Source organism: Somniosus microcephalus, chromosome 6, assembly GCF_052327205.1.
Source record: "Somniosus microcephalus isolate GS21.2 chromosome 6, FLI_Smic_1.0, whole genome shotgun sequence".
In the NCBI taxonomy this organism is placed as follows: Eukaryota; Metazoa; Chordata; class Chondrichthyes; order Squaliformes; family Somniosidae; genus Somniosus; species Somniosus microcephalus.
The window spans coordinates 83,050,515-83,076,229 of record NC_140992.1 but is presented as its reverse complement, the minus strand read 5'-3'; the positions used below and the strand labels follow the sequence as shown (position 1 = coordinate 83,076,229).

General features: G+C 45.0%; 1 protein-coding gene across 7 annotated transcripts in view; it reads right to left on the bottom strand.

Annotated features, from left to right (window-relative positions):
* dock10 (dedicator of cytokinesis 10) overlaps positions 1-25,715 on the bottom strand; it is a 300,424-nt gene that overhangs the window by 185,230 nt on the left and 89,479 nt on the right. For all 7 annotated transcript variants that reach the window (XM_085990455.1, XM_085990451.1, XM_085990458.1 and 4 more), the window contains exons 2-3: positions 11,345-11,464; positions 7,967-8,056 (exon numbers count right to left, since the gene is read on the bottom strand). In XM_085990455.1, coding sequence (XP_085846581.1) covers positions 7,967-8,056; positions 11,345-11,464 — 210 coding nt within the window. The remainder of the gene's footprint in view (positions 1-7,966; positions 8,057-11,344; positions 11,465-25,715) is intronic.

Below are 25,715 nucleotides of genomic sequence, written 5' to 3'. Positions count from 1 at the left end.
TGGGTCGATTTGGCTTATACTCGCTGGAGTTTAGAAGAATGAGAGGGGATCTCATTGAAACTTATAAAATTCTAACAGGGCTAGACAGACTAGATGCAGGAAGGATGTTCCCAATGGCGGGGGAGTCCAGAACCAGGGGTCACAGTCTAAAGATAAGGGGTAAGCCATTTAGGACAGAGATGAGGAGGAATTTCTTCACCCAGAGACAGGTGAACCTGTGGAATTCTCTACCACAGAAGGCAGTTGAGGCCAATTCATTAAATATATTCAAGAACGAGTTAGATATATTTCTTAAGGCTAAAGAGATCAAGGGCTATGGGGAGAAAGCAGGGACAGGGTATTGAATTTGGATGATCAGCCATGATCTCATTAAATTGCGGAGCAGGCTCGAGATGCCGAATGGCCTACTCCTGCTCCTATCTTCTATGTTTCTAAAGCAAATGCATCCACTATCTCTGCAGCCACTTGTTTTAAAACCCAAGGATGTAGGCCATCAGGTCCAGGGGATTTGTTGACTTTTAGTTACATTAATTTCTCCAGTACTTTTTCTTTCCTAATATTAAATACATCCTATTCCAATCATTAAGAGCTTGTGAATTGTTCTTGAAATCTCTAAGATCAAGACCATCCACACAGTCACTTCCTTTCCCATGGCCCCCAGCCTTCCCCAATTTGGCAACCACTCCAGACCTCAACTCTTGCACTTTTCAGCAGTATCTACCCCATGCCCCTTTCCAAATTCATCTCTTCCACAAGACTCATCTCCTACTTTCTTGATTCCTTCCCCACTCCATTCCTCAACACTCAATCAGCCCTCCATACTCTCTGAACTCCCTCTCCACGCCCATCCATCTCTCTGCTCCTCTATTCTCCTCCTTTAAAAAGCTTCTCAATCTTTTTGACCTAATTTTCAGTCATCTCTCCTAACCTTTCTCTCATGTCTTAGCATCTGTTTTTCTTATTATTATTTCTCTGTTAAGCACCTTGGGATGTCTTGTATGTTAGCGCTGCCATATAAATGCTTTTTTTGTTCTATACTTCCAACAGACTATTTCATAGAAACAGAACACTGTTTCAATGTTCCTTAACTCCTTACCTTCCAAACTTTTTAGATTTTTCTCTTTGTTCAGCAGGTTAATGTCATTGGACATATGGGCACTGATCATTACTGAGGCGGGATTTCCATGCTGGGGCTGGGGAGGAGTTCTGGTCGGTAAACCCAGGTTTCCCCAAACTTTTTTTTTACAACAGGATCCCCACCCGGAAGCCAGCCTGATTGACATGCTTGGCTCCCTGTCGGGCAGGGAATGTTCCAGAAGAGGCAGCAGTCCAGAAGCAGGTAGGTTTCCTGCTGTTGAGGTGGAGATCGAGGGGAGGGGGGGCCCGATCGCGGGATCCAATGGCGCGGGGGCAGGGTAGCGGGAAACTTGGCTGGCCAGCATTAATGCTGAACAACAAATAAAATCTGAGGCTTGCAGCCTCATTATAATATTTAAATAGGCAACCCACCTCCTAAGATAGGGTTGGTTGCCTGCCGAACCACCGCCCTCCTGCTGTCCCACCTGCGTTAAAAGTGGCCAGGTTCAAGTTTGAGATTTTTAAAAATTTCACCATCCCACCCGACCCAAACCCACCCGTTTTTGGGGGTTAAAATTACCACCCATATGGTGCAGTTTAAATAGTCAGTCTAATCATCAGGATCATTTTCAAATTAAAATGGCAAATAATTAGCCATGACATTAATGACATGGATTTTGTGTAAGCCCTCAGAATGACCCTGCAAATTGTGATCTGTCAAGTTTCTCCTTGACAGATTGTCTGCGTGCGCCCCAAAAACACTTTCGCTGGCGCAGAGTGGGGCTATTTGCCCATCTACTGCCCAGCAAATGCCCACGAAGCTCTTACACCTGGTAAAAGCAGGCATAGGGCCTGCTTTTACCAGTGTAATGGTTAAAATGAATGCTAATTTAAAACATTTTAAATGATTAAAACATACAAAAACATTTAAAATAAGTTTATGTAAATTTTGGCCCAGATTAAAATGTTTAAAATTGTTTTTCAAAAATTCACATTTTAATTTTAAATGCTTAATTAAAGGGAGTTTTAATTAATTTTGAACATGAGAACATTATTTTTTATTTCAGTTGTGTTAATTATTTATTTATTTGGGGATTTCTCATAAGCTTATGGGGATTTTGTTTGTAAATGGAATCCCCATAAGTTTTTGTGGAATCCCCCTTTCTAATTGGTTGACCTGGCCCACGTGATCCCAGGGACGCTTCCGAACCGCCTGCGTCCCTGGGCCTTTATGCAGGCATACGCCTGCAGGCCCAGGACCCACAGTCTCCGAAGCCCGGGAGCCAGCGGGTAGGTTCAGAATTTTTTTCCGGGTAGGAGGCGTACTCTGGAGGTATGCCTCCAACCAGAAATTTTGGCCCATTGTCATTGGAGAAAGATTCAAGGGAGACATGGTCCAGCTTTTAAAATACTGAGGGGCATGGATGATAGAGATGTAAGAAAGCCATGCAACTTAGAGTACAAACACAGAGCGACACAGCACGTGTTTAAAATTAACCAGAATCAAGTGAGAACTAGAGATTTGAAGAATCATTTTTTTGTTTCATCTCAGAATAGTGGCTCGGTGGAATATCACAGAATCACACAGAATCACAGAAACCCCACAGTGCAGACAGAGGCCATTTCGGCCCATCGAGCCTGCACCGACACATATCCCACCCGATCCCCATAACCCCTACACCAACACATATCCCACCCTATCCCCGTAACCCCACGTATTTAATCCCCCTAACACTAAGGGTCAATTTATCATAGCCAATCAACCTAACCCGCACACCTTTGGACTGTGGGAGGAAACCGGAGCACCCGGAGGAAACCCACGCAAACACGGGGAGAATGTGCAAACTCCACACAGACAGTCACCCGAGGCCGGATTCAAACCCGGGTCCCTGGCGCTGTGAGACAACAGTGCTAACCACTATGCCACTATAGTCCCAGTAAAAGCAGTTGAAGTAGATTTTATCAACTCCTTCTCAAAGGACCTAAACAACCATCTGTGGGAGTGTAAGTGGAGGTTATGAGGACAGTTATGACTAAGATGATCAATTACATCATGCGATACAATGGCTGTGTTGCCTGGCCTGGAGACATAAAGCAATTACTGGCAATAGGTCAGGGAAGAATAGTGGAACAGTAAACATAGGTGAATATTCTTCAGTATTGATCAGTAACCTTCGTGGATCAGAGAGTATTTATGGAGCACTTACACTCAAGATTTAAAATGTTTCATGAAAGACATAGTAGTATGGACAAAGTCATTGGAACTATTAGGCTTGGTTAGCTGATTAGCCTTTTACCACTCAACACTTACTTTTTAAAGAATCTATTAATTCACGGTAGGTGGGCATCACTGGTAAGGTCAGCACTTACTGCCCTCGAGGAGGTGGTGGTGAATTGCCTTCTTCAACCACTTACAGCATGTGTGGTGAAGCTACTCCCACAGTGCTGTTAGGTAGAGAGTTTCAAGATTTTGACCCAATGACAATGAAGGAACGGCGACATATTTCCAAGTCAGGATGGAGTGCGACTTGGAGGGGTACTTGGAGCTGGTGATGCTCTCGTGCGCCTGCTGCCCTTGTCCATCTAGGTGGTAGAGTTTGCGGATTTGGGAGGTGCTGTCAAAGAAGCCTTGGCGGGTTGCTGCAGCGCATCTTGTAGATGGTACACACTGCAGCCACGTTGTGCCTGTGGCGAAGGGAGTGAATGTTTAAAGTGGTGGATGGAGTGCCGCTGAAGTGGACTGCTTTGTTCTAGACAGTGTCGATCCTCTTGTGTGCTGTTGGAGCTGCACTCATCCAGGCAAGTGGAGAGTATTCCATCACACTCCTGACTTCTGCCTTGTAGATGGTGGAAAGGTTTTGGGAAGTTGGGAGGTGAGTCACTCGCCGGAAAATACCCAGCCTCTGACCTGCTCTTGTAGCCACAGTATTTAAGTGGCTGGTCCAGTTAAGTTTCTGGTCAATGATGACCTGCAAGATGTTATTGGTGGGGGATTCAATGATGGAAATGCCATTGAATTTCATAGGGAAATAGTTAGACTCTCTGATGTTGGAGATGGTTATTACCCGGCACATGTGTGGCGGGAATGTTACTTGCCATTTATCAGCCCAAGCCTGGCAGTTGTCCAAGTCTTGCTGCATGCAGGCATGGACTGCTTCATTATCTGACGAATTGTGAATAGAACTGAACACTGTGCAACTGTCAGCAAACATCCCCACTTCTGACCTTATCATGGAGGGAAGGTCATTGATGAAGCAGCTGAAGATGGTTGGACCTAGGACACTGCCCTGAGGAACATCGGCAGCAATGTACTGGGGCTGAGATCATTGGCCTCCAATAACCACAACCATCTTCCTTTGTGCTAGGTATGACTCCATTCAGTGGAGTGGTTTCCCCCTGATCCCATTGACTTCAATTTTACTAGGGTTCCTTGGTGCCACACTTGGTTGAATACTGCCTTGATGGCAAGGGCAGGCACTCTCACCTCACCTCTGGAATTCAGCTCTTTTGTCCATGTTTGGACCAAGGCTATAATGAAGTCTGGAGCTGAGTGGTCCTGGCGGAACCCAGACTGAGCGTCCGTGAGCAGGTTATTGGTGAATAAGTGCCGCTTGTGAGCACTGTCGATGACACCTTCCATCACTTTGCTGTTGATTGAGAGTACACTAATGGGCCAGTAATTGGTTGGATTGGATTTGCCCTGCTTTTTGTGGACAGGACATACCTGGGCAATTTTCCACATTGTCAGGTAGATGCCAGTGTTGTAGCTGTACTGGAACAGCTTGGCTAGAGGCACAGCTAGTTCTGGAGCACAGGTCTTCAGCACTACAGCCAGGATGTTGTCAGGGCCCATAGCTAGCTGTATCCAGTGCACTCAGCCGTTTCATGTGGAGTGAATTGAATTGGCTGAAGACTGGCTTCTGTGATGGTGGGGACCTCAGGAATAGGCCGATATGGATCATCCACTCGGCACTTCTGGCTGAAGATGGTTGCGAACGCTTCAGCCTTGTCTTTTGCAGTCACATGCTGGGCTCCACCATCATTGAAGATGGGGATGTTCATGGAGCCTCCTCCTCCCATTATTTGTTTAATTGTCCACCACCATTCACGACTGGAAGTTTTTTTTTTTAATTCATTGATGGGATGTGGGTGTCGCTGGCTAGGCCTGCATTTAGTGCCCATCCCTAATTGCCCTTGAGAAGATGGTGGTGAGCCGCCTTCTTGAACCGCTGCAGTCCATATGGTGTAGGTACACCCACAATGCTGTTAGGAAGGGAGTTCCAGGATTTTGGCCCAGCGACAGTGAAGGAACGGCGATACAGGTCCAAGTCAGGATGGTGTGTGGCTTGGAGGGGAACTTGTAGGTGGTGATGTTCCCATGCATCTGCTGCCCTTGTCCTTCTAAGTGGTAGAGGTCGCGGGTTTGGAAGGTGCTGTTGAAGGAGCTTTGGCGAGTTGCTGCAGTGCATCTTGTAGATGGTACACACTGCAGCCACAGTGCTCCAGTGGTGGAGGGAGTGAATGTTGAAGGTGGTGGATGGAGTGCCAATCAAGCGGGCTGCTTTATCCTGAATGGTGTCGAGCTTCTTGAGTGTTGTTGGAGCTGCACTCATCCAGGCAAGTGGAGAGTATTCCATCACACTCCTGACTTGTGCCTTGTAGATGGTGGAAAGGCTTTGGGGAGTCAGGAGGTGAGACACTCGCCGCAGAATTCCCAGCCTCTGGCCTGCTCTTGTAGCCACAGTATTTAAGTGGCTGGTCCAGTTCAGTTTCTGATCAATGGTAACCCCCAGGATGTTGATAGCGGGGGATTCAGTGATGGTAATGCCATTGAATGTCAAGGGGAGATGGTTAGAGTCTCGCTTGTTGGAGATGGTCATTGCCTGGCACTTGTGTGGTGCGAATGTTACTTGCCACTTGTCAGCCCAAGTCTGAATGTTGTCCAGGTCTTGCTGCATATGGACACGGACTGCGTCAGTATCTGACGAGTCTCGAATGGTGCTGAACAGTGTGCAATCATCAGCGAACATCCCCACTTCTGACCTTATGATGGAGGGAAGGTCATTGATGAAACAGCTGAAGGTGGTTGGGCCTAGGACACTGCCCTGAGGAACTCCTGCAGTGATGTCATGTGATTGAGATGAATGACCTCCAACAACCACAGCCAACTTCCTTTGTGCTAGGTATGATTCCAACCAATGGAGAGTTTTCCCCTTGATTCCCATTGACTTCAGTTTTGCTAGGGCTCCTTGATGCCACACTCGATCAAATGCTGCCTTGATGTCAAGGGCAGTCACTCTCACCTCACCTCTTGAGTTCAGCTCTTTTGTCCATGTTTGGACCAAGGCTGTAATGAGGTCAGGAGCTGAGTGGCCCTGGCGGAACCCAAACTGGGCGTCAGTTAGCAGGTTATTGCGGAGTAAGTGCCGCTTGATAGCACTGTCGACGACACCTTCCATCACTTTGCTGATGATTGAGAGTAGACTGATGGGACGGTAATTGGCCGGGTCAGATTTGTCCTGCTTTTTGTAGACAGGACATACTTGGGCAATTTTCCACATTGCCGGGTAGATGCCAGTGTTGTAGCTGTACTGGAACAGCTTGGCTAGGGGCGCAGCTAGTTCTGGAGCACAAGTCTTCAGTACTATTGCTGGAATGTTGTCAGGGCCCATAGCCTTTGCAGTATCCAGTGTCTTCAGCCGTTTCTTGACATCACGTGGAGTGAATTGAATGGGCTGAAGACTGGCATCTGTGATGCTGGGGACCTCAGGAGGAGGCCAAGATGGGTCATCCACTCGGCACTTCTGGCTGAAGATAGTTGCAAATGCTTCAGCCTTGTCTTTTGCACTCACGTGCTGGGCTCCACCATCATTGAGGATGGGGATATTTTTGGAACCTCCTCCTCCTGTTAACTGTTTAATTGTCCACCACCACTCACAGGCTGCAGAGCTCTGATCTGATCTGTTGGTTGTGGGATCACTTAGCTCTGTCCATAGCTAATTTCTTACTCTTTAGTTCGGTTCCATCCATTTTTTTGATCTTTAAAATATATTTTGCTTCCATAGCACGTGTTCATAACTTTATCTGAGGTAATGGCAAAATGGTGTTTCTGCCTGATTGTTAGGATGCTGACTTTTCTTTATAGAAATGCAGTTGTAAATTCACAGATCATCCAGCAGAAATGCAAGACATCCACTAACAAATCAAATAAAGAATTTAAGAAGATTTTATTTTTACACAGAGCGAGATGAGAATGTTGAACTTGTTGCCATGTGGAGTTATTGTAGCGGATAGCATTGATGCATTTAAGAGGAGGCTTGAGGGAGAAGGAAATAGAGGAATATACAGGCAGCATGGGAAGAGGTAATTAGAGTGGAAGAACTGAGAGGAGGTTCATGTGGAGCATAAACATCGACATAAATCAGTTGGGCTGAATGGCTTGTTTCTGTGCTGTCGGTACCAGGTAATTTTATGTAAGTGGAAACTTTGCAGGTAAATTCAGCTAACTTGTTCTGTTGGTGCCCTTGTTGGTGTCTTCAGCACAAACTATTCAGTCAAAAAGAAAATTTGCTGAAGTGAACAGAAAAGAATATAATTTGATTGTTAGTTGTAATTCTTATTTTGGTGTTTAGTCAGGAGTCCAATGGCAAGATTCATGAGTAAACGTCAACAGATTTCAACATTGAGTCACAGTTATTGGCAATGAAGATCAGCTATATAATCTTGCATCCATTTTAATGCAATTCTAAATTGGCTTACAGTGTGCACAGATCAAGAAGGCACTTTTGCAAATTCATCAAATGTCATTTAATCTAATCTGCTGTCCTCGAGACCACCTTTCAATTTCCACTGTCTAGTCGTGAACTGCAATACATATTTCATCCTTTACCTGTTTTACTAGTAGATTTTCTGCTTCATTTTCTGCCCCTTCAGGCACTGTAGAACATATGGTACGTCTTTCCCTTGGTATTGATGATAGCTGCACATAAAGAAACAGGAATTTTTTGTCACACATTGTTTAATATACTTTTAATGGCTTTTCCTTTGTGTTTTGAATACCCATTCATTAGAAGCACATAAATAGAAATAATTGAGTGTGAAACCTACTGTATGACTGATTTCAGTGACACCAATATCACGTACAGTCATGTCTCACTCCTACGTTTGCTGATCATTTCCCTGAATTCTTCCCCCATAACCAGCTATCCCACCAACGAGAGGAACTGCTCTCTGATAATTCCATGCTGTCTTTACCACTATTCATATAGATTATTTTGATACTTAATCATTTTCTCCATTTTTAAAACACACTTTCAATTTAATTAGTGAAAAGGCTTCCATGAGTTTTTTAAATAAATAGATAAAAATCAAAGTTAAAAAGTTATGGGCATAAAATGGGCACAACGGGGTCCAATTTCGGGGGGCCAAAGTCCTGCGCTTCAAAAACGCATTTAAAACGTCCGACCCAAAATTTGGTCACGCCATTTTTCAGGCGTCCCTGGTGGCTGCCTAAAACAGATATTAGGTCTTTTACATATGTGAAAGAGGGGTCTAATGCATGTTTTAGCCGCCTTTGTGAAATTGGACAGCAATGAGAAGGGACTTTAGCGGCCACCGTAGCCGCCAAATAAATATAAGTTTTTTCCAATTTTTATAAAACCGTTCTTATAAAGGCAGGGAAAGCAGGAATGCTTCCTCGATTCCACAGTCATCACGATCGCTCTCCCCGCCCCACCATTGCCCACTCCAACCTCCCTCCAAGGACTTACCTTTGGGTGCTTGCCTCATCATGCTGTTCAAATGTGTGGGCTGCCTGTGGAGGCGTGACAGGCGCTGGCAGCTTGCACACAAAATGTTACCGAGGCGCGATTTTGGGCCAGTCTTGGACCTCTCGTTTGGCGTGTGCGCTGGCTGCACAGAGCAAAGTCTGGGCCCGAAAACAGGCCCTAAAGAATTTCTACCTCATCAACGTTTGAGTGCACTTGTGTTACAAGATTGTAATGGTTACTGAAAGTGTTTCATTGTTAAAATCAGGAGAATTACAATGCATGTATAAATTTTGCTAAATTTTGGTAAATCTTTGTCACAAAAAGTAAAAATGTTGTATTTTTTCAATGCACCGATAGAGTGAAAGGTTTACTCTAATAACATTCATGAATAGAAAAAAGCGGTATCTGGGTGAAATTTTTGCAACATGTGCAATGCATAAGAAAGTTGGGAAATCTACTTTGCCTGACATTTCATGTTGTAAAGCTGTTTTAATGTGACAAACATGTGAATATAACCACTTTACAAAAACATGCTGATGGCCAACTATGTTAAGGTTGCCAGTCAATGTAGTTGGAGACACTCCAGCATTGGATAGTGAAGGCCAACAGTTATTGGAATGGCTCCCGTCAATGCAGCTTAAATTCCCTAAATCAGACAAAAAAATCCAAGGTTTCTTCTTATAAAGCTCCTTGGGCTCAATCAGAAAATCCTAACAATAGCATTAAGTCTGAAATTTATATTTTCATAACAATGTTTTCAAAACATAAATCCTGCATGCTGCTGTCTAAATACTTTGGAATTCATCTATAATGGTTTGCCTTTAATTCCTTATAAGCCAGACCATTAGGGGAATAACAACATGCACTTTTATAGTGACTTTAACATAATAAAATGTCCCAAAACACTTCACATTGATGAAAATAACCAGATACTGAGCACTGATGGGTGAAGGGTTGGGGATAACTGAAGGCATAATCAAAGAGGTAGCTTTGAAGAGGATTTTTAAGTAGAGGAGAAGGGTAGTGAGACAAAGTGGTTTAGGGACAGCATTTCAGTGTTTGATGCTGAGACTGGAGGATGAAAAAGATGCTAGAGGCAGAAAGCCAGGTGAGGGATGCAGAGACACAGACTGAAGGAAATTGCAGAGGCAAAGCCATAGAGGGATTTGTAGATGAGGCTAAGGATTTTGAAACTAGTGTTGGGGGATAAGGAGTCAATGAAGATTGGTTGAGACAGGGATGATATGTTAAGACTGAATGTGGGCAGCAGAGAATTGGATGAGTTGCAATGTGCGAAGGGTGTAACTCGGGTCTCTTCTCCCCACCATTGGTGGCCATGCTTTCATCAGGCTTGGTCTCTTCTTAAACCCCACTGCCTCTCGACCTCCCTCTCCTCCTTTAAGACCTCTTTAAAACCCACCACTTTGGTTATTAGTCAATATTTGAGATTTTAAAAACAACTTGAAAAAATCTTCTCAATATTCCATTTAAATTTTGCTTTCCTTTTTATTGCAGACAAGTAGGTAAGCGTGCCAAGAGTTTTTGAAAATGATTTATAACAGCTCTGTTCCTTTGTGGATTCCAGTGGCTTGTGTGTTCAATTTATCTACTGGCTGTTCTTTTACTTGCAGAATTATGGGCACCTTCAGAGATTGAGACCTAAAGCAAATTAAATCTGAATTTCTAATTACACTGCAGTTGCAAATTCATATTTGTAGTGAATTGGCAGCTAATTCAAAATACAAGTGCTTGTGTGCATATTACATGGTTTGCAGTTAAAACTATCACCTGCACACAGTGGAATTTAATGCATCTAAGAATTGAGGTCTTAGCCTCATGTTGGGATTGAGGTACATTTAATTTTCTGCTGCAAAGAGAGGTTGTGCGAGCAAATAACGCTGCCAATATCAGCATATTGGTGCAAGGGAAGCAGAATTAAGCAATATAGCTTTACGCGCACATGTCACGTGACACCTACCTGGTGTTCCAGTTCCCTCCGAGACTAAGAGCACTACTGCATATCTGCAGACACCCAATCTTATGCGTACATGGCGGCATTTGGCCAACGTCATAAAACTCAGCATGTGCATTCACTTCAGCCCACCACAAACAAGCCAATACTGATGCAAACCAAGCGCAAGATCAGAAAAAGTAAGTTAGCAGTGCCTTACAAGGCGCTATATCAATGCAAGTTGTTGTTATACAGGAAGTGAAACAGGAAACAAAAGCAAGCACACAGGTCAATGCAATATCAGTATAAGCCTGGTTAAATTCAAAATGAACCCAGATGGTGTTCTAACATTTAAAAAGCACCACTGATGTAAAGTCAGGAGTTACTTCAACATTAAAAGTGTAATTAAACTATTTACATGGGAAATGAGTTTGATCCTGACTTACACAGCTGTGTACCACAAAACCTATTTTAAGATGTGTTTTTTGCACACTCACAAAAAGTTGAACTGAAACAAAAACTTTTAAAGTATAAAAGTTCTACTCACAGAGAAATCATTGTCTGGGAACAGCAGTATATCTTTGAGGGGGTGATCCTGAATTTGGCTCTCATGTTCTTCAATGACTGTCTCATAGTCCAGGGGTTCAACGATTTTAGGCTTCTCTTGCTTCAGGAGAAATTTTTTTAGAAAGTGTTAATTCATCTGCATTTCAACACTGAGGATCCCCACCCCTTAAAATTTAACACAAACACTGCAGTGAGCTGAAGTCCAAAGGATAGTGTATAGGAATTAGTGCATGCCAATATCATAGTTAGTGAGAGCACCTTAATAATAAGTCTTACTCATTTTTGCATCACACCAGTCCCAGTGTATTTGTTTTTCAATTTACTTAGTTTCAAACTTTTTGGACATCATCTTACAAATTCTACCATCTGGAAACAGCCAATTGTCTTTTCAGATCTTCTCACTTGCAAAAGCTGACTACAAAGTTTATGAAGACTACAAGCATGCATTTGAGTGAATACTCACAAAGCTCTGCCTTGCCCCACTCCACAGTGATGCAAGCAGGCTGTGTAATTACTTCACTGCTAACATCTCCACTAAATTGGCATCAGTACTACAACAGATAAACTACATTAGATAAACTTGCACCAAGTAGGGTTGCCGACTGTGGTTGGACATATTCTTGGAGGTTTCATCAAATGATCTATCACCTCCAACCACCCCACGCTCCCGCCATTGGTCACCCGATACATCCATCTTCCCATGCCAATTGGAAAGCAAACAGACGCTTCATTTCCTGATTGGATGATTCTTAACTGTTGATCAAAAAGCTTTTTTTCCCCTCTCCAACATTTTTATGTCTAATAAACAAAAGTGTTTAAAGAAAATGGAAAAAAAAACAAAATTTTTTCAATGCCCCAATGATTTTTCTCCTGGGTTTCTCACGGCCGTGTCCAGGAGATTAATCCAGGAAGGTTGGCAACCCCAGTGGCAAGTTACATCACCAACTTGTTTTTAGCTCAATGCTCAACCTGCAAATGATTTCCAGTGCGGCATTGCATACTAGATTCTAACTGAATTGGAAATCTTCCCCAGGCTGCATTGGACCTAACTCAGTGCACAAAGCGGAAACAGAACTCCAGCCCTCCAAGCTTGGCATCTACACAGCATGCTCCAATGACCAGTGGATTATTAGACCTAGGGAAGTAAGATGCAGGCAGCTATACTTCCAGCGACAGCAAGCACACTGGCTGACTAACTGAAGTAACCATAACAACAATGCTGTACTACTATGAACACACCATCTTCGGACTATTATATCTATTCTTCCAAGTATTTAAAATTTCAGCCTCTGCTTTGTAATTTCTGCCAGTACATCAAATAAGCTGTGATATTTGTGAGAATAAGAATGTTTCTTAATTTGCCTGTCATTTACTGATGATCACTTCCTGAATAGATGCTTCTCAATATTTTTCTATAAAAATGATAGTGTTGCAGCATGCTTGCTTCTTTTATGGTTTCACAACTGCTGTTGAAGGATAAAGCAATTTATCATGTGTCTGTTACTGATTGAAAATTTGCCAGTCCTCAGATCTTCAATTCTGTAAAATGACCTTCAGTAAACCAGAGAGATTAAAATTTAACAGTTTATATATTATGATTTATGAATTTAAAGAGGGCATAGTGATAGCTGCAAAACATTTCAATAATGAAGTGATATAGTTTTCTGTTGAAATAATGCAGCTAATCATGGTTATTTAAACTGCCCATGAGTCTAATTGTCTTTAAAGAAAATCTGTAAACACAAAGGGGGCGATTTTGCCAATGGGGGTGCGTTGGAGGCGGGACTGCTGCTTGTCGGGTTTTAGCCCCGCCTCCATCGACTTGTGGCCAACCCATGCTATTTTCCCTTGATTGACTTTGTTAAGCCCACCCAGCGGGCTTAGCAGGCCAATTAAGGGGAAGTTGGTTACAGAGAACGTCAGCGTATGACGTTTCATCTGTCAAAAATTTTTGACAGATGAATTGTCATCATTTGACAGATCTGTGAAGCTATCAAACACTGACATTCTGTGTTGTTTGATGAGTCCTTGTATTCAAGACTCATCAAACCTCTTTTGTTAGCAGAAATTAGATGGTTGTTGCATCGGAGAATGCAGCAGCCATCAGTCATCTCTGCCGGTGAGATGTGAGACTCTCCGCATCACCAACTGTTGAAGCCTGCAGGAAGAAACAAAGGTAAGTAAACATTTTCTATCACTTTTCACTCACCTCACATACTTACCTCTCCACACTTGCACACATCACTTCACAGCGCACTTTTGCACCCCTCTGAACCCCGCAGACCCATTGCTCGCCTCAGTGACCCTGGTGGGGTTTCCCAACATCAGGCAGCCCGTGCCTCTGGTGGAAAAATGGGGATAATTCTCTTAACTGCCTGTTAACTATCTGTTAATGAGCAGTTAAGTGGCTGTAATCCCCTTCCTGCCTCGAGGAGACGGGACCCGGCATGAGTTGGCTACCCACCTCCTGGGAAGATGGCACAGAGGCGGGTTGGGGGTGGGATGGGCACCTGCCCCTCGATTCTGCCATTTTCCCGGCAGTCCCGCCTCCATACCCGCCTCCCCAGGGCTGGCAAGATCGCGACCAAAGCCTTAATAATGTTATAGAATACACTTGCCTGTGTTTATTCATAAAAGGAAATGGTACACCAAAAGAATTAGAAAGTAGTCCTACGTATTCAGGCCAAAACAAACTGTAAATGTGCCACTGGTAATGTGAACAACTTTATTTATATTGAAAACTTCCTTAAGTCATCAGAACAACTGCTCTTCCATTGGTTCAGTTTGTTATCACAAAATTGCAAGATAAATATATTAGCAGCAACAGCAAGACTTTAAGGTATTTTGCATAAGAAATATTTTGATTATCTGTCCGACAATATATTGCATCAGCAAATTCAAAGGTTCTCATACATTTAAGAGGACACATTTTGTATTTTTGAAGCACCATTTACTCTTAGCATCTGTAATAAATATAATGTACCATTGTGGTGATAGAAAGTGATAGATACTGCTGGGTCATCAAATATTAAATATCGGTAAACAGAAGTTTTATATATTCAGCCTCACAGAACTGGGGCGGTAAAGATCCAGCCCTACTTCTGCACTTACAGCAAAAAATTCAGAACATTCAGTCGATTATTTTTAACAAATAAGTATGGGAGATTATATAGCTGGGGCTTTATCTTTTGAGATAGTTAAGTCACCAAATTTCCGGTCTACACGTGAACAAAATCAGATATTCACTGCATTGATGCAGCATAGCCCGTTATTGCTCAGATACAGTGCCACAAGTGCTTTATGTAACAGCTGAAAAAAAATATTTTAAAAAATGTAAACTAATTTCAGCCTGTAATAAGATCAATTTTGAAGACTTTAAAGGCTGGCCCTGTCTTACACAAGTGCTTCAAAGTATTTGGTGCCTGTGTGTTTAAAACTAAAGGAAGCAAGAACTCAGGAAAGAAGGATGGTTGCAGACGAGAGAACAGGAACTGGGGATAGTTGAAACGCAACATCATAAGGTTACTAGATAGATGCATGAGGAAGATACACATGAGGAGGGTCATTCAGCCAATCCTAGTTCAGCAATCCAAAAATATCCACCCCCCTGAACAGCATTCAAATGTTTCTTAAATATTTCCAAGGTTTATGTCTCCAAAACCCATTTCAAGTGTTGATCATTATGTTAAGAATAACTTCCTGGCATCAGTCCTGAATTTGGGTTTTTTACCACTTTGCCACTGAGCTACAGTTATGGTTTTAACTTAAGGTACATAAAGGAAGTGTGGAAATTGATAGTCATTGTTTGGGTGCTGTTCCTGCTGAACCCCCTTAAGAATGTAAAAGTACACATGGCCAATGGTTTGGTTTTCAAGAAAGATTGGACAGAATTGCAGTGTGTTCCCTAAACACCAGCAAAAATCCTGAACCCCACACAATAAAAATTGAATTCAATCACTGTCAACAAGTGAGACATTAAACCGAGGACCCATCTGCTCTCTCATGTGGACATGAAAGAGGCACGGCACGATTGGAAGAAGAGATGGGGAATTCCCCCAGAGTCCTCGTCAACATTTATCCCTTAACCAACATTGCTAAAAACAGATTATCGGGTCATTTATCTTTGCTGTTCGTGGGAGCTTGCTGTACGCAGTTTGGCTGCCATGATTTCCTACATTACAACAGTGACTACACTTCAAAAAATACTTCATTGGCCTTCCTGAGGTCATGAAAGGAGCTATACACATTGAAGTTCGTTCTTTCTTTTTTTCTAACTTGGCATAGTATTCCAGATTTACCTGCTCTATACTTCTGTGGAGACCTCCAATCAATCAACTTTTCTCAAAGTTGAACAGCCCAAGAATCCCCAGCCTCCATTCTTTGATACGAAGGATCAATAGCATGGATAGTCTTTACACAACTTCAAAGAATTGAATGTATACAAAGTAACCAACTGCAGTTAATGTGATCAGCATTCTAAACCAGCATCCACGTATCCTCATTTCTTGCTAAAACTAACATGGAGTCCAATTTTCCTGCACTCCTCTAAGGTCACCCCATAAGCCACCATGGCTCAGTGCTTCTGCACATGTGCCACATTTCCTGTGCTTTGTGGGACAGATCACAGCTGTCGTTGGTTAGTGGATTGTGATGGAGAGCAGTTTTCAGAGCTGACAATGTACCCAAGGAGCTGTAAAACTGCCATAAAGCTTGTTTATTTGTTCCTGACTCTTTAGCAGTAGGAGGCGTGGGGAGAAAGAGGAAAAGGAGATGGTTAAATCACTGGTTAGGCCTCAACTGGAGTACTGTGTCCAATTCATGGTACCACACTTTAGGAAGGATGTCAAGGTCTTGGAGAGGGTGTACAGGAGATTTACTAGAATGGTACCAGGGATGAGGGGCTTCAGTTATGTGGAGAGACTAGAGAAGCTGAGATTGTTCTCCTTAGAGCAGAGTAGCTTAAGAGTAAATTTAATAGAGGTGTTAAAATTTTTGGGGGTTTTGATAGAGTAAATAAGAAGAAATTGTTTCCACTGGCAGGAGGTTCGGTAACCAGAGAACACAGATTTAAGATAAATAGCAAAAGAACCAGAGGGGAGATGAGGAAAAATTTTTCTATGCAGCGAGTTAAAATGATCTGGAATGCACTGTCTGAAAGGTTGGTGGAAGCAGATTCAATAGTAAATTTCAAAAGGAAAAATTTGCAGGACTATAGGGAAAAGCAGGGGAGTGGGACTAATTGGCGAGCTCTTTCAAAGAGCTGGCACAGGCACAATGGACCAAATGGCCTCCTTCTGTGCTGTATGATTCTATGAAGGAGGGTCTGAAAATCCTGAAAAAGATAAGTATTGAATAATAGTTTTGTTTCAGAACCTGGGCTATGCACTGGGCAGCTCTGAACCTCTGATGTGGGAAGTAGCAATTTTCTTCTAAAACGTTTTGGTATGGATTTTATGCTGAACATAAATGGGCACATACTTAGATATAGGCCAACTGTCTGCAGTGGCTAAGTTGTCCACATTTGCACTTCAAAATCAGTATAGAGTTGCACTTTGCAGACTCACCGCATCACTAGCATAACTCAGCTTATGCACAACTTTTGCTGGTAGATGATGACAACGCTAGGTAGGTCGCAGGCAAAGAACAAAGCCAGGCCAGCAGTGATGACTCCTTGGAACCCCAAAGATTCATTGTTGCCTAGCTTCTGTCTTTGCTTTTGACCCACTTGACATGATCTTGCTGTCCCAGTGGCTGAAACAGGCAGCAGAATGGCACAAACAAGATGTGCACCAAGAGTCCAAAGCTGCACATCACCTGCCAGCTCATGGTACATTGAAATTGAGTTACAATAGTAATGGAGCAAGTCTGCATAGTCCTAGAACTCAGAAGTTATCAAGTTGAGGCAGCTTAGTCTCGACTCCACCTTGATTTTTGAAGTTCAAATGTAGGCAATACAGGCATTGTGTCAAACACAGATAGTTGGCTTGTATCTAACTAAAATATAAAACTGTTTGAAAATCTGTTCCTTTTGTGTATATTTCTGTTATGCATAAAATCCATACAGTAACATCTTGGATGAAAAGCATGACTTACTGCATCAGACAATTATAGCTGCTCAGTGAAAAAAGCAGGTTATAAAATGCCAAGTTAGTACTCCTTAGTTTTACCTTAATAAAGCTGAGAAATTTGTCCTGCTCCTCATCCTCGCCTATGCTCCTGGCACCTCTTAGTGGTAAAGAGTCTCTTGGCTTTGAGGTGCAGCACAAGTGACACATAGTTGACAATGCTGCCAATGTCCCCAGTGATCAGCAAGTACTAGTGCAGAGAGCACATTACCAGCACCAATGGGAGAACGTATTGGGATGGGCCAACTCAATAAGGGGAGACAGAAGCAGAATTTGCACTGGACTTTCTGCTGTCCCAGAGCAGTTTCAAGGTGAACCAGATTTTCAAGCAAATGCCTATCTCCACACCAGATCCAGATCCTCCCTAGGAACCAAGGTGGCAGGGAGGGGAAATGAAGGGCCCTCCAATGTAAATACTCCATCCTTCTGCTCCCTTTACAAAAAATAATCAATAATTTTCCCCCCAACACTGGCTGCAAACTGCAACTAAAAACACATTGGGAAAACAATAAAGTTTTATACGTTTAAAAATCCCTTCTGCTTAAGGGAGCTAATGTTTTTAACTTTTAGCTCAACTTGATCATTTTGAAAATACTAACATTTAGACTGCCTGAAAATTGTAACAGAAATATTTCAGATAAGTAATTTGTTTTTACTTTTAATTATTTTCTTTTCAAAATCATCATTTAATAGCTTGATTTACATTTTATCTCTACTTTTAATAAATGCTTACTTCTATTGAAATGTTATTTTATTATTAATTTATTCACAACATTTGTACCAATAAAGTCTGGAGAAGTTGGGGCAGTGGATTAGCTGATCCACTGCAGATTCCAAAGGCTGGACAATGCAGCAAATAGGTCAAAATATTTTCTATGACAGCATGACCCAGATCCCTCCGAGTCTTATGTATCCCCAAATATTCATGAACTTGTTTTGGAGACACCAGGTTTAAGCTATAACAATCCAATGTTCCACTGGAATTTTAGTGTATTGACTGATTTTTGTATATTATAAATCCAGAGCCATTTTTGATTTGTCTACTTTCTTGGTGTCGGTAGGTTTTTCTGAAGCTGCTGTTCAGCTTTTGCTCACTGTCTTGTTCAGGAAATATGTGAATGTCTGCCTGGTGTCTAATTACCATAATTTGCTCTATTGCTTGCCAGGCATGTGAAGCACTGAGCCTATTAACACTGTTAAATCTATTTATACTTCACATCAGCTATTACAACACTGGGAATGGAGTCATCAAAGTCATGCCAAACTAAGAAAGCTTCCAAGCAAAAAAGCTTTATTGTAACCCCTTTTAAAAGAGCGGTGTGGTAACCTGCATCTGCTGGGACAAGTTGTGGAGACCTAGCTTGCCTTATATCTATATGGAAGAATCAGGCTATTGATGAAAATATTAATAGTAAATATATTTCAAAATGCTGCCTAAGCATAACTTCCTCCTACACTGAAATGGTCATACTCTACTAAAAAAAAGCACCTCAAAATGTCTTTTGAAGTTAACAATTTGCGTGCATCCAAGATTTTTTTTTTTTTTTTTTTTAAACACTCCGCCACCCAAAATTAAATCCCTCAACATTTCTCGTTGACTTGAGAGCTGCAGCATGCAATAAAATTCAAACCGCTGACCAAGACAAATGAGCAGGTATGTAAACCCAAGAAGCCTGCTCAGGTCTGAATGTGGAAGTGTACCTTTAGCAACCACTAACAGAATAAAAAGAAAACACCAAGGAGCCAGTTAAGATGAAGAGACAGGATGTGGCATGTGAGGTTCAGTACAGAATTTTAAAAACTGTTCAATATAACCTGTGGTTTGACAGCTCGTTAACAGGTAATTTGTTGTTGCATTTTCTTTATTAAAGAAAAACACAGCTTCATCACATATATTTAAAAGCATTATTTCCCATTAGAGATTTTACATCAGCTATATCCTTCTGGCTTTCAACTGATTTGTGTCTGGCAGATCAACAGTTCCAGTAGACGGCTTAAACATTAGCCCTAACTTCCTGTTGCCGGCAAATTGCAATGCACGAACTGATGGTTAAGAACTTCAGTCAATTTCTGCTTTTGTGGTTGTGGCACAGAGCAGTGTATTCTGGGAGCACACCAGAACATTGGCAGGGCTGCATAAGGAGTATGTGATCCTCGAAGCCCGATATTCCAATATATGCTTGTAGTGTGCTCCACGAGTCCACAAACAGGACATGCACTCCTAAGTATGTACATATTATTAATAGTAGATTTCCTATTATATTGCTCAGGGTGAGTCAAAAGATATGCTATTTTATGGCAACAGAACATTATACAACTGTATTACGTAATGGCAGTCCACAAGAACTTGCCGTGCTCCCAGCTAAACAATAACATCATCACCAGAATGGGAGATATTAAAAGTCTCGCTATTCTTCTTATCAGGAGAATATTTACAAATTTGCATGAAATATGGGAAAATATGAAGGCCTAGAAATTCAGTTGGGCGCGCCAGCCGTTAGCGCCTTAGGGGGGAGTAGATCTCAAGCGCTAGGCGCTTATCGCCCGGGCGCAGCGCGATCTGCGCCTCTCCCCAACTTCAGGACACATTTAGCGCCGGCGCAAAGTCTTAGCGCGCGCCCTGCTGCGCGCGCAGATCATGACGTCATTTAATAGTGCAACGCCCTTTGTGCGCCCCAAACCGGAACTTCACTCGCGCCAGCCCATTGTGCGCCGGGCGTCCCGAGCGACTGTGAAGTGGAACGGTACACAGGCCAGCCGGGCCGGGGGGAGCGCTAATTAAAGGGCACTTACCCAGCAGTATAAAGGCCAGCCATTTTGCAGCATTCACTCTTGTGCAACGGTTTTTTGGACAGAGACCAAGGAGGAGAGTTTACTGGTTTGGACCAACACTTGGACAGGTATTTTTGGCTCAGGCCAGAGCTTACCAATTATCTTAGCCTTCATTCAGAGCTCAGTGTTTGCCAGCATATAATGGGGGCTGCATTGGGTGGCAACGCTGAATTTCAGCCTTATGCCAGAAGGGCTTACAGGCACCGTGAGAGAGTGGCAGCCCTGGCTAGACGCAGAGGGAGCAACAGGCGTCGCCAACTGAGGCCTTACCCACGCAGGGTATACCGCCAGCAGACCTCCTATCTGACCATGTCTGCCGCGATGTGTGTTAGGAGGCTGCGATTCCGAAGGGAGGTGGTTGCAGACATCTGCCGGCTGCTTCAGAGAGATCTGCAGCCACAGCTGATGCGCAGGACGTCTCTGTCGGTGGCAGTGAAGGTGATGGTGGCTCTCAACTTCTATGCCTCCGGCTCCTTCCAATCCGCTACTGGGGACATCGCTAACATCTCCCAGTTCGCCGTGCATTGCTGCATCCGCCAGGTGACCGAAGCCCTTTTCAGAAGGAGACATCAATTCATCTCCTTCCCCATGACCCTGGACAAGCAGCAGCAGCGTGCAGTGGGGTTTGCAAGAATAGCGGGCTTCCCCATAGTGCAGGGCGCCATTGACTGCACGCATGTGGCTTTGCGGGCACCTCTTGAGCATGCCAAGGATTACCGCAACCGGAAGGGCTACCATTCCCTCAATGTACAGCTGGTGTGTGACCACAGGCAGCGCATCCTAGCTGTCAATGCCCGCTTTCCAGGCAGCAGCCACGATGCCTTTATCCTGCGACAGACAACTGTGGCTGACATGTTCCAGGCACAGCCTCCCGCAAGAGGATGGCTTATCGGGGACAAAGGCTATCCTTTGTGTACCTGGCTCATGACCCCGCTCCGCGCGCCCACGACCCCTGCTGAAGAGACATACAACGAGAGCCATCAAGCGACGAGGAACCTCATAGAACAAACAATCGGCGTGCTCAAGCAATGGTTCCGCTGTCTCGACCGCTCCGGGGGAGCCCTCCAGTATTCGCAGGATCGAGTCTCCCAATTCGTCGTCGTTTGCTGCATGCTGCACAACCTGGCTATCCGCAGGACTCAGGCACTGCCACCTCACGTTGGACCACCACCTCAGGAGGAGGAGCAGGAGGAGGAGGAGGAGGAGTACCAGCCCAGGAGGGACGCACAAGGTCCAAGGGCCGCCCGTCGTCGGCTTATTGAACGTCACTTCTAGGCCCCCTGTCAGGGAATGGCTTGTGCCAATGATAGAACATGATTGCAGCCGCTCCGCAAGCCCTCAGCCGGCTAAGGCAACAAACACTTCAAAGATCAAACATGGACAATGTGAATAAATAAAATGCTTTATTGTACAAACTCTGGGCCCTTCCCACATGAAAACCAAAAACTGAGGAAACCCCCAAAAAACACTCAAACACATTACTCGCTCCCACAACCTGGGGAGGATTAACAAAATAGGGCAACTAAAATGGCCGTCATTGTCGGCCTTCGTCCAAAACAAACATCACATCATCGGCCTTCAAAAAACTAACATCCAATTCTCAGCCTCAAGAAACAAACACAAATGGCCACACATTCGAATATTTGGCCCGCTAGTGCGATGCCTTGGCCATCTTTGGGTGGCCCCTGCCCGCCCTGCTGCTCCGCCTCAAAGTAAGGCCATTGGCTGCTGCAAGGCTGGGGGCAGGCTCCTGAGGGGCACATGTCGTGACGGCAGATGCCCTTGGGGGTCGGCCTAGTCGAGGTCTGGGCGTCGAGCGGCCGGCTGTTGATTGCTGCAGCTGTGGCTGGCCAGCATCATTCGCTGCAGCAGCTCCTGGCAGCTCCACTGGGGGAGTGGCAGTGGCGGCTGGAGGAATGGCGGCAAGCTGGCGGATGGCAGGCGCTCGCTGGTCGCCTGAGACACTGGCACTCGCCCGGGCCAGCACTGCAGCATGCGCACCAATCTGCCGAGGGACAGACCGATGTGCTGCTGCAGCGCGCCAGGCGATGCCTGGCTGACACAGCGAGTGTGGCAGCAGTGAGTGCCCGTGTTGACCTGTTCACTGCCCGCAGCAGAGCAGCCAGTGACTGGACGGCACCACTAATCACCTGGCCAGTCGCTGCAAGATCTGCCCGGTATTCCGCCCGACTGGTGGCCTCTAAGGGCCCGAACTCGGCCACACTCTGAGAGAGGGAATCGATGGACTCAGGCAACCGTGACACTGCCGCCATGAGCTCCGTGTGCCGGCGCTCCGAGCCCGCGGACAAGTCTTCGAGGCCTTCCATCTCCTCGGCGAAGAGCATCTCCTGACTGGAGGCTGGACTCTCCCTCTGGGGAGAAGGCCGCTGAGCTGGCCGACCCTTCCTGCGTTGCTGGAGGCCGCTGGGCCCAGCAATTGGACTCCCCTCCGACGCATCCCCCCTCTGGGGAGAAGGCCGCCGAGCTTCCACCCCCCTCCCGCCTTTCTGCAGCACGCAGGTCCCAGGAGCTCCCCTCCCCTTTGACACTTCCGCCACGCTGCCCTCCAGGGAAGACGTGTCCCCTACATTGGCCTGGGTGGCCACGGCTGAGGGTTCCCCTGATGGGCCGCCTTCCTCTTGCTCCTCCTCCTGCTCCTCCTCGGAGGGTCTGTCACTGGCAAGTTGAGGGACCTCCTCTTGACCATCTGAAAGCAGGAAGGCACAAGAGTAGTTTTAGAGTGAGGAGAGGGCGTCAGTGCGGGATGCATGAGTGGTGGCATTCAGCGCATTGGTCGGACAGTGGCAAAGGATGTAGATCTGATGCGCAAGTGGGACGAGAGAGGTGCAAAAGGTGATGTCCTTACCATTGCTTCCCAGAACAGGGTCGGCATCTCCACATGCAACGGGCCCAATCACCCGGCGACCCATGAGGCGCTCCACGCGATGTTGCAGGTCGGTGAGTGGCTGGATATGGGGTCGTCCTCCCCCGGTCGCAGTCCGGCTCCTGCGATTATTCGCCAGCTTGGCCTGCAAGAGAAAGGACGGCCTCTAAGTACAGTGTGTCACCATGATCTTGTGTGCACTGCCTCCCATGGTGGAATAGCCTGGCCAGTGTGTCACCATGATCTGCTGTGCACTGCCTCCCATGGTGGAATAGCCTGGCCAGTGTGTCGCCATGATCTGCTGTGCACTGCCTCCCATGGTGGAATAGCCTGGCCAGTGTGTCGCCATGATCTGGTGTGCACTGCCTCCCATGGTGGAATAGCTTGGCCAGTGTGTTCAGTGCAGAATGTGCAATTGATGCTCATGCCTGTGCCATAGCTGCTGGATGAAGGCTGGCCATTAGAGCTTTCAGGTCCCTTTGCCCATAATGTGAGGTGCACATGCAAGGATGAGGAGGTCATTGGAAAGGGTACTCACCCTGACAATGCGTGTGAGGTCATTTATCTTTTTGCGGCATTGGGCACCGGTCCTGGGGACGTCGCTGTTGGCTGACAGCTTGCTGGCGACATGCCTCCAGGCTCTCCTGTAGACGCGGACCGTCGCCTTCTTGCCATTGTCCGGGTACAAAACATGGCGCCTCTTCTCCACAGCAGCAAGCAGCACACTCAGATCACGCTCGGAGAAGCGCTGCGCACGTTCACGGGCCTTCTCCATGTCTTCAGGCGCTATTTGGGTCCAGCAGCAGTGTTCAGGCCTAGCTGGAGGGCTCCACTATCCAGGGCGTGGCAGCAGACAGTCGACCCTTCCCCCTTAAGAGCTGGCCGGCGCCAGGGTGTCTGCTGTCAGTCACGAGATGGCCGCACCTGCGCTGCGCCCGGCCTCGGCGCTATCGATCACCACCTCCGGCTTAGCGCCCAAAGAGAGGCGTCCAACAGCAGTTTTAGCGCTCGCCCGAACTAGTAGGGCGAAGCTAATGAATATCGGAGAAGTGGCCTAGATTTGGCGGCGGCTGCTAACTTTAGCGGACGCCCCACTTTAGCGCCCCAAAAGTGGCGTCAATGAATTTCTAGGCCGAAGAATTTAATGTCATCACATAGCACAATATGCATCACAGAACTGGCATTACAAATGGGCTCTTGCATATCCCTCTTTGTCTGTGGCAAATAAGGAAAGAAAGGAATCAGGAAAATTATGGCGTGACATCATCAGAGTCACCTGGCTCAGAAGTGACATCATCTGATGCCCCCAGAAACTGGAAGAAGCTGCATGGTGTCACTATTCATTTCCTTAAAAGAAAAAGAAGACGCTGGTAAATGTAAAAAAAATAAAAGCCGTGAATAGGCAATGAAGAAAGCTGTACACAATCTTTATCTTTTGCACTCATGAGTAAACTAACATGACAATTACCTTCCCGGCCTGGTTCTGTATTGCTGAGTTAAGTTTACAGTGGGTGGCATTTTTTAGGAAAGCATCTTCACCACAGTAAAAGCCTGGGTAATGAAACAATGGGTGCACAGAAAAGAGTAAGGTCTGGGGCTGTGGGAGCAGTAGATGTAGAAACTGAAGGTCACAACTCCCTGGATGCAGATGTAATCAAATACACCAGAATAAAGCACCAGAGAAGAGATGTTGCAATTTTGTTGTTCTCTGTCTGGCGTTGTCAGTAATATAGTTCCTCAGTGCAGTACTGAGGGAGTGCTGCACTGTTAGGTGCTGCCTTTTGGATGAGATGTTAAACCGTGACCCCCATCTGTCCTCTCAGGTGGACATAAACGACCCCATGGCACTATTTGAAGAAGAGCTGGGAAGTTCTCCCCGGTGTCCTGACCAATATTTATCTCTCCACCATCATTAAAATAAATCTGGCCATTATCTCAATGCTGTTCATGGGAACTTGCTGTGCGCAATTGGCTGCCGCATTTCCAACATTACAACAGTGTATGCACTTCAAAAATACTTCATTGGCTGGAAAGCACTTTAGGATGTCTGTGAAAGGCACTATATAAATGCAAGTATGTTCTTTATTTCAACCCTTCACTCCATTCAGGGAGGATTCCAAAGCCATCTGAAAGATGAGAGTGCAGGAAACAAATGAGAAGGGAAAACTGGAAGTCTGAGAGACGGGAAGCTGGTGTGGGAGATAATTATTTTACGTAGTAGAAGATGAGACTGAGGAACTTATTGCAAAGTACATTGATTTTTTTCCCCCCAGGTCATTCGATTGTGTGATTATAGATTATAAATTATAAATTTAATTCTAATTTAATAAATAAATAGTGAATTGGCTCAGGCAGGAGCATTGAACCCAAGACTAACAGAAAGTATTCTACCCATTGCAAATTTCAAATTGGCCGCTGAGCAGCTTATCACTAAAAAAAAATTGCTCTGAAACATCGCCAGTAGTACTGAGTGTTCTGCTAATAAGGAATGAATGAATTGAACAGATAGA